Source organism: Perna viridis, chromosome 1 (assembly GCF_037379345.1).
Source record: "Perna viridis isolate PV_CMFRI_1.1 ecotype Kerala chromosome 1, ASM3737934v1, whole genome shotgun sequence".
Classification (NCBI taxonomy): domain Eukaryota; kingdom Metazoa; phylum Mollusca; class Bivalvia; order Mytilida; family Mytilidae; genus Perna; species Perna viridis.
The window spans coordinates 22,689,087-22,704,705 of record NC_142445.1 but is presented as its reverse complement, the minus strand read 5'-3'; the positions used below and the strand labels follow the sequence as shown (position 1 = coordinate 22,704,705).

General features: G+C 31.2%; 1 protein-coding gene across 6 annotated transcripts in view; it reads right to left on the bottom strand.

Moving 5' to 3' along the window:
- Window positions 1-498: 498 nt before the first annotated feature.
- Window positions 499-15,619, bottom strand: part of LOC148627818 (pleckstrin homology domain-containing family G member 7-like) — a 56,927-nt gene continuing 41,806 nt past the window's right edge. For all 6 annotated transcript variants that reach the window (XM_088579599.1, XM_088579618.1, XM_088579608.1 and 3 more), the window contains 11 exons: window positions 15,447-15,599; window positions 14,885-14,980; window positions 14,427-14,528; window positions 11,952-12,068; window positions 10,532-10,706; window positions 5,966-6,081; window positions 5,352-5,445; window positions 4,715-4,797; window positions 4,095-4,209; window positions 3,561-3,658; window positions 499-838 (listed from right to left, as the gene is read on the bottom strand). In XM_088579599.1, the coding sequence (XP_088435725.1) occupies window positions 614-838; window positions 3,561-3,658; window positions 4,095-4,209; window positions 4,715-4,797; window positions 5,352-5,445; window positions 5,966-6,081; window positions 10,532-10,706; window positions 11,952-12,068; window positions 14,427-14,528; window positions 14,885-14,980; window positions 15,447-15,599 (1,374 nt within the window). In that variant the 3' untranslated portion in view covers window positions 499-613. The remainder of the gene's footprint in view (window positions 839-3,560; window positions 3,659-4,094; window positions 4,210-4,714; window positions 4,798-5,351; window positions 5,446-5,965; window positions 6,082-10,531; window positions 10,707-11,951; window positions 12,069-14,426; window positions 14,529-14,884; window positions 14,981-15,446; window positions 15,600-15,619) is intronic.

The window sequence follows — 15,619 nt, the reverse complement described above, 5'->3', positions numbered from 1 at the left end:
CTTTTCTAGAAACACCCGCCGATTTGCTCATAAAAAGTCAAGTCTAGTGTAGACGAAAGAGGAAAGGAAAACTATGATATGATGAACAAATCAGTTTTCATGGTGCAGATGGATACATTTATACGATCCACGAGTTCATGATGGCGACCATAAAGCTTCTGTAGTGATGATTTCAATCTTGTAGCATTATAACCCTGTTCCAGAAGCCTAACTAAGTTAACAGAGGTGAATTCTCAACATCTTTCTACATGTACATACTGAAAGTTTTAGAACTTTTACAATGGTGGTGTGAAGCTGAATGAGGAAAAAAGATGAAGCTGAGACAACGATCAAAACTAAATTAACATTATGAATAATAATAAAAAAATGGCGTTCAACCATTTTCATGTAGATTTTTTTTGCACAAAAACCGTCTTGTATGGACAAAAGTACCATAAGTACGGCTCTAATACATCTGATTATCGTGCATTTTTCATCTACATTCAATATAAGCTAGTATTTCATGAGTTTTTATTAGTTTAATATTCAAGGGAAAAAAACAGTTATAGAAACAAACAAATTAATAACAAAATATGATTGCAATAACAATGAATGGTCAAACGACAACTAACATTTAAATGTACATTGTATCCATGGAAAGAGACTTTTTCTGATGACTTTGAAACATTCGCTGTCGTCGTTGTGACCTAGGCGATTGTTGTTGCTGTTCACCTTCTATTTGCGATTCCATGCTGGGTATTTTTGGGCTTTTCTCTTTGCCAGAATATTTGTGGAAAATCATACAATGTTTACAATTGAATTTGTCTTTAGCGTCCATAATCTTGGCGATCCATTGCTCCTGTTAAATATTTTAGAAATCGGTTATGCATTTTGATGTAATCTAAACAAATGTATGAATATCATCTTTAAGGGTTACTTCAAGCAATATAATACAAGAAGCACTAAGAATATTTCGGACTCTCATTCTCGGTTGTATTACGTAACTATCACAAGTCTTGTCTTCTTTATCCAAGAATCATTTTTGTCTAGTATAAATTGTAAACCAGTTTTGTGCAAATGGCGAATGTAAAACCCGTCCATAGTATTATGGATAAAATACCTTCCATTGAAAACTATTGATATCAAATTCATGCGTAGTTTAAAGCAATCGAATATTTCCCATTGCTGTCAATTTGATTTTACACGTACTTTTCATGGTGAGTTATCAATCCTTATATACTTTTAAAATAGAAATAAATTGAGTTTGATATTAAAAAAAAACTAACGGGAATAAAATATACTTTTTTTCCTTAGTATGCCATTTCGGTTTTAAGAGGTAAGAAAAAGCAATTTAAATAAAAAAGAATAAAAAAAAATTTAAAAAATCAATAAATAAAATATGAAACGGTAATGAAAGAAAATTGCTCGAAAAGACTTTATGACTGAAATAATACAAGTAAAAATACCAATATCCATGGTTCAAATTTTAATACCCTAAGCAGTAACTTTACATCGTTTGGGCATAAAATATATACTGTCAATACTATTTAAGTGTAAGGATGATGTTTAGAGTATAGAGTTGGTCTTTCCTTGGTTAGAAGACATTACATGATGGAATAGCATCGGTAGTCAACTAAACAAATTGGCAAGGATATTTAAACTTTCTATCATGCGATTTGCATTTGACAGACAGTTGAACTCTCCTTGTCAATTGTCTAATGAAGTATTTTCACTGGTGACAAACGGGGTGTTATTATGGCAATTACCACACTCCTAATATGGGGGAGTGAAATACCAGTAAGATCATATCCTATCAATTTCTGTTGATACATACATGTGGCTTAAGTTACTCAGCCGTCCTTTGGTTTTTACTACTTGCAATGAGTCTGTGAAATATCTTTTCGAAGATGTCCGATACTCAGAAAATTGAAAGCGAAAAAAAAATGCATGGATGTTAGTAATTTCACATGTTATTTTAAAAGAGTGTGGCAACGCTGCATAGGCATCAAATAATCTTTATAGTTCATCGAAATAGTTACTATTATATCAATGAGGATCTCTTGTTTTCATAGACCTTATAAACCAGAGAAATGACCAGTTTCAGATGGTTTTCATGATGTTGCTTCAGCCATAGTGTTTCTGATTCAAATACGGTAAAGACGGTAAACACTAAGATTACTTATGTGTTACCACCATCTCTAAAATATTTTGATCGTGCGTTACCACCATCTTCTCTTTTTGAAATTTGCACTATCCATGCATTGTTTTGCTTTCAATTTTCTCAGTATCGGACATCTTTTTTAGGATGAACATTTCACAGACTCATTGCGAATAATAATTACCAAAGGACGGCTGACTACAAACTTCAGCCACATTTATTTATCAACATAGATTTGATAGGATATGATCTAACGGGTTTTTCTCCTCCATATTGGGAGTGTGGTAATAGCCGTTTTCAGTTTATCTCAGAAAGTGCATAGGGTAGTGGCTATTCTATCGAGAAAAGACGAATCATTTTCACTGAACATTTTACTTGCTGTAATTGTGATCGAAAACTTTTCAAGTCATATCATAGCCTCTGGAAAAAAATAATACGAAATGCCATCCAGTTGGTAAAGTTTCAATCAGACAGTTTTATATCTTGTATTTGTTCCTCAAACTCAGTCGATATATTTATAAGTATGATATCAGGTCAGCCATTTGCATAGAAAAGGAATATGATTTTTTTTAAGATCATAGTCCCTTTACAAAAACAATGGTAAGATATAAGCAGATTACGGTTCTCATGTTTTTTTATTATCTTGATAAACTAGAGGAATCGTTGATTTGACTTTACGTTGTCTTTATCATAACAATTTAATTTAATCGTTACTGGAACATGATTAACGTCGATGGATCCGAAGTCCGCAATTCAAATAACTCAAACCAAATGAGGTTTTGATGAAGGGACAAACCCTTACTTTGACTTTAATCGATCAGAAAGTAAATTATAAGAATTCTTGAATTCTTGACCAAATTATGCTCGCAAACCAACTTTGGGACAGTTAACGTTTGTTAATAAACCATTTCGCGGTTCATGAAGCGTAAACTACCTCTATGTTAATTATTTCGCATAACCTGGTCCAAAACTTAAAAACAATCCTTAAGTAGCCTTAAGTTGTCAGACACGGCTTCAATATAACCTAGTTATGCTTACATAATATAAAAACATTATGCTTAATAGTAAAACACATTTTATTTCAAAAGTTTAACACTATCGAGTCTCGACAAATAATTAGGGAAAAAACTGTTTGTCTTAACTGTATGGTAGTACATTATACTTTTGCAAGTACAAATGTTTTGTTTAACCCAAAGTCCTAAATCGGTGTAACCGGTTGTTTTGACAATAGAGTCTGTGAAATTGTGGTTGACTGCAAACAGTCATTATCGATAGAAATAGTCATTCTATCTCAGTTATATCAATTCACAGTTTTAGATACACGTAGTAGCAGAAATTTTCTATCGTATAAAATATAAAAATTGTCCCTTTTCGCTCCGTAGCTATACTAACAACTCAATAATCAATACATGTAACTAAATACCTTTGTATTATCACATGTTGCTTGAAGGGTGTAGACACCAATAATCTGTTGAAAGCGGCTGATATGTACCAAAACAAAAATGCTCTTCAAACCATTCACTGCAAAATAAAGCACTTTATTAGAAAATTAGACACCATCGAATGTGCTTCTTTGTTCGAGTGTTTAAATGATACGTGCATTGTTAACAATTTTTGGTAATAACGTTGACCATCAGGTGTAGTGAAAACTATCTAAAACGAACCTCTATTAGACTCTGAAATTGTTTAGACGGGTGTTTGGTTTACTCAGAGTTCGGTTTAGACAGGTTATATTATATACCAAGCTTATAACTTTAGTAGAGCCATTCAAGAATAATATCAATGCTCATGGATTCCATTAAAAGGAAATTTCTCCCTTAATCAAAGAAACTAAATTTTCTTTGTAGGATTCAATATATTACATAATGTCTTTTGTGGTCTTTGTATTCAAAAATAGTGCTTAATTGGAAGGTTTAAACAATATTGATTATACAAGATACAATTTATTAGATCTTACCTGCAGCTTCTGTAGAACCGACATCATGCATACTAAATCTATCAAGAGCTATAGGCTGCTGGTAAACTTCATATAGTGTATGGTCGGTGGTGCTATCTTCTGCTATTGACATTTTCTGAATAGAAAAGATCATTGCACATCTTCATCATCACGTTTTGCACGAAAAGATGTTTTAATATCATATGAATTCAGAAAGGAAATTGAGACGATGAAACCATTTTTCTCATGTTTTAACAGATATATGCGTTTGGTAGTCATATAAGTATCTTCAGTAGTCGAAATCTCACAACTGAATTGTGAAAATTTTTAAAAAGTGTACGCCTTACATTATTTAAAACACTAAATTATTCCCAATTTGTTGAATATGGCACATTTCGAATGTGCAATTCTGCTGAAACAAACAAAAAGGTCGAAATGTGACAAAAATGATTTAATATCTATTAAAGTAAAGATTCTTATTGGTGTTTATACACAATGAAATCTGTGTCCTTATTTTGTTTTTTGTTTGTATTATTTTGTTCTTTCATGCAACAACGCAACCCGATGATATTCAAGCCGTTGAAACATGATGAATAATACAAAGACAGTAATTTCTTACTTGAAATTAGCTCAAATTATACCTTTCTCGTGGATCTTTTGATTTTTGCAATGATGAGGTTATCATCGAAAAGGAATAACTGAACCTCCACAGTTTTGGTTGATTCTGAAACAAGAATAATTAGAAAAAAATGTATGTGACTGAAATTTCAATCTCATCTCGAAATTCAACAGAAAAAGACTGCGGAGAAACGAGCAGAATGGGCATGGTCTATTGAACACTGTGATCATTTACAACGCCACTTAGTGTAATAAATGTTTTGTTTATCTATTTTATATTTGTAGAAAAAATAATGTCCAGTGAAAAAAAAGTTACAATTGTGGTTAAAGAAACAATGTCATCCTAACAGTAGAGATGCATATGCCATTCACAACTATTCGTTTTGTTGGGATACGTACATCATGTCAAACAAAATTATACACATATTCTGACACTTATCTCTTCAACTTTAACGCTGCTGTTGATAGATTATTCGTTGAGACAGGTTTACGGCATAACAACATTTGCATTTTAAAATGGTTGTAGTTTTGTATTTATATTTCTTCATTTTGGGACCTAGATACCAACAATAATGATGCTAATACAAACGAGTCAACCTTATTAAGTAAATAATGTTGCATTTTTTTTAAAATGCCATGTATACTTTTAAAGACACTTACGGATTAGCAAAAGTGGACCTTCATGGAGAAGCTGTCTATCGGGTGCTGATAGGAGGTTAGCTGATGGCTGAACGGTTAAACATTGTTTTAAAAACTGAAGAAGAAAAAATTGATTAGACGCATTAATATTTATTTTATATACTTATCTATGTTAGAATGTGATTACTTTTTTACTATTACAACTACCTTAAAATATGTATGAAATTAGTCTTTGATAAAACGTACGATGATTCAGTAATTATTATTGAAAATGATAACAACAGTCCAAAATCTCTTAAAAATATGTCTTTCTATAAAAAAAGATAAAAATATTGTTTGTTTGGAATGTCCTCCATGATTCAACAATTCAAGTTTTAATACACTTTAATAAATCAAACTCGTTTGAACTTTAGGAGTAACGAATTGAATTTCTTAAGTTCATAAGTTATCTCAATAATGTTTCAACTAATAATAGACATGTGCCCTTAGGGCATATTCTCATGAGAAGAAGTTCGCGAGGCTTCAATACAAGTAATTGTCATCGTTTGTGTAAAGTAAAGTGAATAATTTAGAAAATGCATTAGCAGATTGACTATGGGTGATTTATTCTGTTCTGATATTAGATTGCTCCATACCTCAGGAATGTACACCTTAAGGTCAATGTCCGTTATCGAAGGCCATATCAAATGTTCTTGAATCTCCTGTATTCTCTGATTATTTCTTTCCAGTCGAACCTTTTCATCCAGTTGGTCTACAAAATGAAATAAATTGTTCTATTAACATTATCCTATTACTTATCTTTTGTATTCTGACAGTCAGACAATGACACAATGAATGGAAATCTATGCTCGAAGTGGTTTATGAAAAAAAATCTTGGATAATTGGTCTACAGCGCTAATGTTGTAGTCAGTACTTTCTATGGTGACAAGTATAACCCTGAACAATAATTAAATTATGGAGACATTCATCATGTTAACACTAAAATTGATATATTTGTAACCATCAGCCTGTGTCTTATTTTGCAACTCGTTTTTATAAAAGTTCATATTAAGGTCAAAGCAAATTTGGTATGATTCTAGACACTTAAAACGCGCAGTATCGATATAAATATAAAATGTGATTGCTTGACAGAACAGTTATTACTGTGGCATTGATTAACTAAGTGAAACAAAACAGACTTAATGAGAACTTGTTAGAAACAAGAAGGTTTAAATGTTAAATGTTTTAGCCTTTCACAAAAAAAATTCGTAAATATTTTTAACTTTCTTATTTCATTTTTTTTTTAAATTCACAAATAACATGTTTAACTTCTCGTTTTGTTTCAGGCATGCAATTAAAAATCAAGAAATCAAAATATCTTTATTTGGTAAATGAAGAACAAATTGACAAAACGGAAATGAGTTCTTATATTAACACATTTACTAAACGTATCATGCAAAATGCGTATCCGGAAGACAACTTGATATCATACTTTAAGTCTTGTTACTGAATCCTGTATTTAAAATATGCCATCATTCATTATATTCTACCATTTTGACTTTAAGTTAAAAAATGCAAATTACTTAATACATGTGTTTAAAGCGTGTTAGGAAATAATACTTGTCTTGCAATATATATATATGTCTAAAGATATTATTTGAAAAAAAATTCCATAAGAGAATAATCCCACTTATGTACTTTTTTCGAAGGTTCATAATAATTACTCATAAAAATCAGATAAAAGGTGATTCTTGGATGACATAAACCAACGGAGTTACCTTTTTCAGAAACAGTTACAGATCATTCGGAATAATTGATCATTTGGTTGTTACAATTTTGAGATAAAAAAAAAATACATGAACTTTGTATCAAATTGATATTTTGCAAGAGTTGTCGTTCTTGGTCTAATTTGATGTAGTTGATTTTAGTAGGATATGTATGTAAAGTTTTCTGAATACAGAAAAGACCATAGTAAGGTATATTTATATTGCATATGTAGATTTAAAAAGCATATTTGTTTAGTGTGTTTTTTTTTCAAAACACGAATCGAATTACCTCTACAATAGATAGTGTCTGATATTTATATGGACTGATACTTGAAAAATGGTTTGAAATCTTAAGAAATCATAATATTAAGTCGGATGTCATCTTAACATTTATTGCAAAACAAAAGGAATATAAAATTTCAATAACTCTCATCCTTTCGCAAGCATAATGGTCTATGTGATATTTTCTAAACCAATATAACTGATTCAGCACCAAAAAAAACCTGGAAATACATTTTATTTGGAATTTAAACGATACTATGTTCATGGATTCCATATTTCCGCCGATTTTGAATAAAAATGAAAACATATGACGAGTATAAATTATGTGCCAACATGTGAATTACAAAGAAGCACTTATTAACATGTCCGTTCATACCGGTAGCATTATTATTGACTGACGTTCAAATATTAAAACTGCCACTAAAATACAAAATACCAAATGCGCCATTACGGGATTTAGCCACCCTATACGTGATTTAGCCGTCCAATACGGTTTTTGGTTCTCAGCTATCAAAATCGGACTTCAGCTACGCCTCAGTCCAATATGGCTAGCCTCGGATCAATAACTAAGCCACTATGAAAACCTTGAGCAATAATACTATAATACGGTCATTTAGAAATGTATTACATTTAAGCACCAGTCCATATAAAATTCAGAAACTGCCGTAAGCAGAGGTGATTCATAGAGTTGAAAACCCACCAAAAATGATGCTTATGCAGTCTGCATATGCTGTATTTTTATAAAACGATAGTCTTTTTTTGTATTTTGATGCTCATTTTTGAGAAAGAGAAAAACATGCATTCACACCCACTAAAGTCAACCAAATCATACCAAATCAAGAACATTAACTCCTTCAAAGTGCCATTGTCATATACAAAGTGTGCAACAACAGTTATGTGGAAAGTAACTGTTTCTGTATTAGTAATAAAAGTGAGTTTGATGGGTTTGAATATGCATTAATCACCTCCTGTTTAATTTTATTATGGCTGCTCCTTAATTCCCTTTTTTTTTTTAGAAAAAAACTAGTTAAAATATCTGTCGTTTGAAAATCTTGTTGTCAAGACGACCAACTAAAGGGGATAAATTTTCTAATATTTTTTTATTATCACCAATATCAAAATGAATGTTTCGACATACACAAAGATAATCAGCCATTATAGTTTTATTTATATACATATATTAGTTTTTTGGTATTATATAAATTAACTTAAATAGATTAATATCCTATGCCATTTAGTTTTATTATACCTTAAAACACTCCATCTTTAAACAGTAAACAGATATATTTAAATAAAATCACTAGGGTGGTATAAAATTCTTACAACAATCGGTCTTAAAATGATTTGCGAAAAAGCGGAATGTTTTACACCAAATTGATATTATGTTTACAAAACAACAAATTAAATCGAAAAAGTATTGAGTGTTACCAACACTACTAAACAAAATAATCACTGATATAACCTTTGATATTCGTTATATGACTGTTACTAATAAAACATGTATACTGAAACACACTTTGCCATATGAGATGTACCTTTTGTCCATTGTCTGAAAACGTGTGGTTTAACCGAAGGTTCCCAAGGGTATTCACAACCAAGAAGTCAGATTTGTCTGACCCCGAATTAAATCATATTTTATTTATCGGTTTTATCAAAATTTGATAAATAAACACTAGGTCTTCATTTCTTGTATTTGTACATCGTAGAATTCTCGGTAACTCGATGATGGATTTGTCTTCATATTTCGATAGTTTTAGTTTTGAGTACTTCTTGTATACAATAAATATTTTGATTCAGATCTTCATATATATTTGACTATGATGCTGCTGATAAGAGATTACGTGTAGAGCGCATCGAAATTTGCAATATAAATTATATATTATGATGAACTGAATATTTAATGTGTTTAATTACAATGACAATGTCTACGATATCAGGTTGGGTCAGTCCAAACATGTCTATGCCAACTTTTACTGAGTTATATTAGTAACAAATGTCTATGTCAACACTTTGTCCGAAGAGTTAGGAAAAAAAACAAAAGAAAACACCCCTCCCCACAAAGAAGGTAAACTCGAAACACTGCTATAAAATACCGGAATTTGCAATATTTATATGTATGACTAGTATTTTTGCATTCTTGTCTTATTTTATTGAACCCAATATAAACAAATGTCAAAGGCAACACTGAATATGTTTTAAATTATCAATATTGTGTATCATAACATACGTTCATTTACAGTTTTTAATTTTGCGAAAGTCCTGATATGATTAAGCTAAACAAAATTAACGTTTCGTTGGACAATTTTATCTACCCCAGTTAAATGTTTAATATGTCTGGCCAGCAGTGTAGTATTTACTTATTTCGTTGCATATATTTATCACGAATTCATTGTTTACTCTTTGTTTCCCAAATAATGATTAAATCAAAGTAAAAGTAGAATAAAACAGTGTGACCCGATACGATACCAGGTGTGCCGCAAGATATGAAATACCATTTATATTACTATATTTGAAAAGACGTACACATTTAACTAGAAACAAAGACCTATTACTAAAATTAGTCATTCAATAACATAAACGTTTAGACCCAAAATGCAGGAGAAAATAATTGCCCAATAAAATAGTGATCAAATTTCCTTACATTACTTCCTATTAACGACGTCTAACCACAGGCGTAAAGTAAATGTCTGTAATCACAACCAAGAATCTAAAATTCTGGAGGTGGATTACATGCTTTAAATTTTGATTCTATTTCTAATATGATGATTACACAATAATACCCATGTATGATGATTGGTATGTCATGTTAAAAATAAGATTCAAATTTAGGAATATTGCTATACAATCCTCTTTGTAAAAAACTTTGAAGGGAAGTCAATATATCTATTCATAACTCCTTTATTTACTTTTATACGTTCCAATAAACAAATTTAAAGAAAAATACGTTAAAATATTTTTCAAATTACTTATATCATTTTTCGATATCGATGTACAATTTTAAAGTTAATTAAAATAATCTCATCTTTGTATTTTATTTCACAAGCGGCAATTTATTCATATATTGTGCATATCAGTCGTTGGTGACCTTAGTCTATATTTCAGCGATCCTAGGGTGGCTTATGATATTAACCAGGGAACTAGATTATGTATTGTTGCTGGAAACTGAATACTCACGGAGGGATGTTTCTAATTTTCCAATTGCTTCGGCCAATAGATTTCGTTCACTCTCATCTGGAGTATACTTCCTGATTGGTGCAAGCAACAAAGGCAGTTTTGTAGTATGCTGCAACGGTGCTACCAGAAGATCGTTTAATTTAAGTCGGTTACATCTTGGATCTTGTTCACACCACTGTTATAAAAGAAAAGTTTCTTTCATTCATTCCCATATCGGTGAAGCAAGTGAAATCTATAAGTGAATGTGTAATCTATATACAGAAAGAAAAAATAAAAAAAAACATAAGAACATTACACATGGAAGAAAATTCCTTTATTTTACCCTAATTGTTGATGTAACTTTAAATTTTCCTCGTGTTATTTTTTTATGTAAAGATGTTCTTACCGTGGTTTATAAAATACTACACGCCATTCATAAATATTTATGACTCAAAATTTAATAACTCGAGAGTTCTACTATATAAAGTGAATACTTCTACACGTATAGGGGATAACCCGGAATGAGCTACCAATCAAGTTAATGAGGTACCTGAATACGTCATTATCACATGTTTACTAAAAGTTGTTCTCACGTGTTTTAATAATTTTAGGTAAATTTTCAGTTGACATCTCTGCCTAACAACACTTATTATTGTCTTCTGTCGGACATAGAATATTGAATGTATTGCATAAAGCAGTATATCTATGAACCAATTGACCGTCAATGCATTTTTTCAGATAATAACAAGTATTAAAGGTCACTGTGTGCCTCCATAGAAAATGTTTCATAATGTAATTACTTGAAAGTAGAATCCCTACGACGAGATCAGAGTATTATGTGAGCATGCAACCCAACTTAGAAATGCCTGTACCAAGTGATGACCTTTTAAACTTTCCAGTTTTTACCCTGATATCACCATTTACTATACGGCACTGTCTTTTAGACTTTTCCTTTGACTATTGCCTAGATTTGTCAGTTCTGTTAATACCCTTCATCGATAGAATGTTTCATAATGTTTTCTAAATAAAGGGGAACCAAAACTAAATAATAACCGGAAAAATTAAATTAGTTTTATAATAATTTACACGTGACCGACTATCAATACAATTGTAGCAATACGGGAACGAAATGAATTGTTTTGCACCTTATTTTGTCTAAGAGGCGTGGTTTTCTTTAGTCAGAATTATAGTATCCTCGACATTATTAAGGAGGTAGACCTTGGGTAAGGGACACAACTCTTACAAATTATTGGAATGTTTGTATTTAGCATTTTACATGTAAGCATCAAAATAGCTTGGATTGATTTCATTCCGTTTCAAATGAAAGCTTGAAAGGCTTTGGTGAAATTAAATATGAAGCAAGCATATCACTGATTTCAAGAGTTACGTCCCTTACCCTAGGTCTACCTCCTTGAGTGGAGTACATATGTTACTACGTTACCTTTTCAAATTCACAGAAATCGTCATTCTTCCGAAGTTTCTCCAGTGCATTAGCTGTTTTGGAGAAGTTAACACAGTTTGTGTGGAATACGTTACCATCGTTTGATACCTTTGAAAACTAAAAAAAAACAGAAATAATTTTCTCAATGAAATTTGATATTCATTTATTCATTGATAGAAAGCTCTCATCCTAAATTCTCCGTTGTGAATGGAAAATAATTGATGAAGTGGTTGGTAAATGAAAATCAATGAATCTATTAGATAGTTATTTTCATTATTACTATACATGTAAATTTAAAAAAAAAATTGTCAATATTGAACACGTTAATGCTTTTAGTTCATATGTATGACATATTTGATCGAACAATGTCAATATATAATATGACTTCAATTGTGAAAAAAGACTACATATTTTCATTTGATTTGTGATTGACAAGTATGTATTATTAAACAAGACCATTCATTATGACTGTATGTAAACTGTAACATTAAGGCTAGCGGCAAATTGAAGTAGCAGACTTAATAGTTTTCAGGTAGTCTGATCAAACCACTTTCAATTCTCCCTCAAAATTAATTACATTTTTGTTTTTAAAATTCTGATGATGTGAAAGCGCTTGCATCTCCCAAACTATATCCAGTAGAAGTACGCCAAAACGCAATATGAATCTGCTGATTAGTCATAATACAATAAAAAAATGTTAGCTTTGAGCAAAAATGTCTTTCAAATATTTTGTTTTGAATTTCTGGGTTTTACATTGGCTGACTCATTAATTTTTATTTGGGGATTTTCTGAGATTAATTCGACAACACGAAGAATATTTACAAATCAAATCAAAACTTTACAGGACGCATTTTCATACAATTCGAAAAACGTTAAACGAAAACAAAAATGGTAAAAGTATTTTTCTTTGAAGATATTTTAAACTTATCAATTTCTATCATGTATATAATATCTAAGTAATCAAGGGAAACACGATTCTAGAAATCAAAATTATTTATTCCAGGGACAAAACCAGGCATAGAAAACAGACAAGCACAACAAATAATATAAAGTAACTAAAATAATACATAAAATGTAAAAAAAAGTAAATGAGCAACTCAGACTCCACTAAAAACTGGGAACATGGACCAGGTAAACCGGTCGGATAAGCGTCCCCTGCCTTTCTAGAAATACCGGCCGAGTTGCTCATGAAAAGACTAGTCCGGAGTAGACGAAAGAGGAAATGAAAACTATGACAAATTGAACGGTGCAGACAGATTCACCCTAACGACTATCGAGTTCATGATGAAGACCATAAAATGTCTGTAGTGATGACTTCAATCTTGTTGCATAACTCTGTTTCAGAAGCCTAATTGTAAGAAGTCTAGCGCGATACAAATTTGCGTAGTTATGGCAAGCTCTGGCATAACGTATGACTTGTGACATGAAAACTCCATACGCAGGTGCTGAAGGGATGGTGCCACAGATGGCTGAATGAAAAGTTATCTTACTTTGATTGAAGTATGAAAAAGAGTTTTTAGAAACTTGAATGGTGAAAAGTTTGTAAATCTCATTAATATAAACTTTTCCATATATATGACTCCAAACTGAACTGTTCGTACAGTGATCTAGTTCTAATTATTTTATTTTTGGAGGAAGGTTTTGGAAAGGTTGTTTGGAAATCATTTATTGCTTTTGCACACTGTTATGTGTACGTTTATATTTTGAATTAGTATACTGTTAACGATACTTTTCGTTGAAATTTTGTTTGAATTTATGTTGATCATGAAGTAGTTGCCATTATTGGTTTTTCATAGGCGGCCTGTCCAAAAACAAACTATAACTGCCAAAAATACTGTCCAAAATCTAATAAACATAGTATGTAAACAAACATGGTCTTAACGACATCCGACTAAACATGGCGATGCGTACTTTGAATGGGCGAGTTTTTTTTCTGTAACAATCCGTAAATGACATACTGTCTTCATGGCGTGAATTACATAATCAAATTACCATATAAATTAGCTGGTAAGATCAGATTACACCGGTATAATGAAGGAAAAGATAATAACATACAACTGTGCATGACAGGACCGAGAAAGATTAGTTTTAATTTCATGGCAAGACAGACTATTCTTGGTATGTTATTAAATTTGCCATTGACGTCGTCTAAGCGAAACGACGAAAAATGCCAGAAAGTGTGATAAATTCTGACAATTAAACCACTCTGATTAAAAAATATCAAAAGGTTTAAATGACAATTCAAATGAGAAAACAGTTATTATTACATTAGCACAATTGTATGTAAAATGTATGTTTAAATTAAATATTCAAGTCACAGACTATTTCCAGCAGCAGTAGTACCTCTAACTAAAGACAAGTGTGAAACAATTGATTTTAAACGGATAATAGGAACATAACTGAATTGTTCTTAGCGATTTGTAGGCATTATTTAATTATTGAGGGTAGAAAATTAACTTTTCTGAAGGAACTTACCCTTTCTAATGCTGCAACTAAACACGAAGTGCTCCAGATCTTATCTGTCGTCAGATTCCGCAGCAGAACAGATATCAGATCTTTACAGAATGTATAGCTTGTCTGTAAAGTAAAACGACTCCGAAATTGAAGCAGTTACATAAATTAAGTGTTATGGAACTACAAAAAAAAAACAAATACAAAATAACAAACGACCAACAAGTTACATAACACCAGAAAACTACCATATCTATATCTTGAACTAAACGGTACAATGGAGATTTTTTTGGGAATGACATTCTTGATTAAACCGTAGACTAATGACATGCTAAACTAAAGATAGTCCTTCTATCTGTTCAAAAACGTAAGTAGGTATTGCATGTATATACTTAATATAAAAATAAAGCATATTTCATTTATTTTGCATAAATATATGAATAAACAAAGAACAGACTATTTGAGGACACAACATTACTTACATAACAGAGTTCGTCTAAGTTCCCAAAAATTTCTTCCGGTTCTGCGTACATCAAATGTCCTTCAACCTGGACGTTTTTCAAAGGCTCCATAAAGCACTAAAACGTTATAACAGCCACAATAATCAAACAGAACAACAGCGGGAATTGTAAATGTAGGAATTTATACTGATAAGGAAATCATGACCACTAACACACTAATTGTCATTTTTAGGTCCGACATGACAATTAAGGGCAATTCAAAGTGTTTGTAATTGCAAAATGGAGACTTATATTTCTGATATAATTTCTTGCAAAACAAAATTTCACACTCGTGGGAATTCACTTCATTATTGTTATTATAGATACTTACGAATGAATTTCCCCTTTTTAAACAAAAAAACAAAAACAAAAACAAAAACAAAAAGCAAAAAGCAAAAACAAAAAAAAAAAACAAAAAAATGTGTTTCCAAATAAATTGTGGAATAAATACGTACAAAATGAAACTTGCACATCTACCACAGTTTTATTTTTTGTGTTTTGTAAATTTTGCAAATTTATACAATTGCATTTTTCAACTGCTTACATGTTTTAGAACCATTAAATGGTCGACAAGAAAGTTACATTCGCAGGTAAACAGTTCCCATATTGCTTCACGCCGCTTACGCTCGTTTTCACAGATCTGTATTGGTTTTGTGTCATTCTCTGTTTGTGCAATCAAATCTGACCAATGGACATTCTAAAGAATCAAGAAAATCA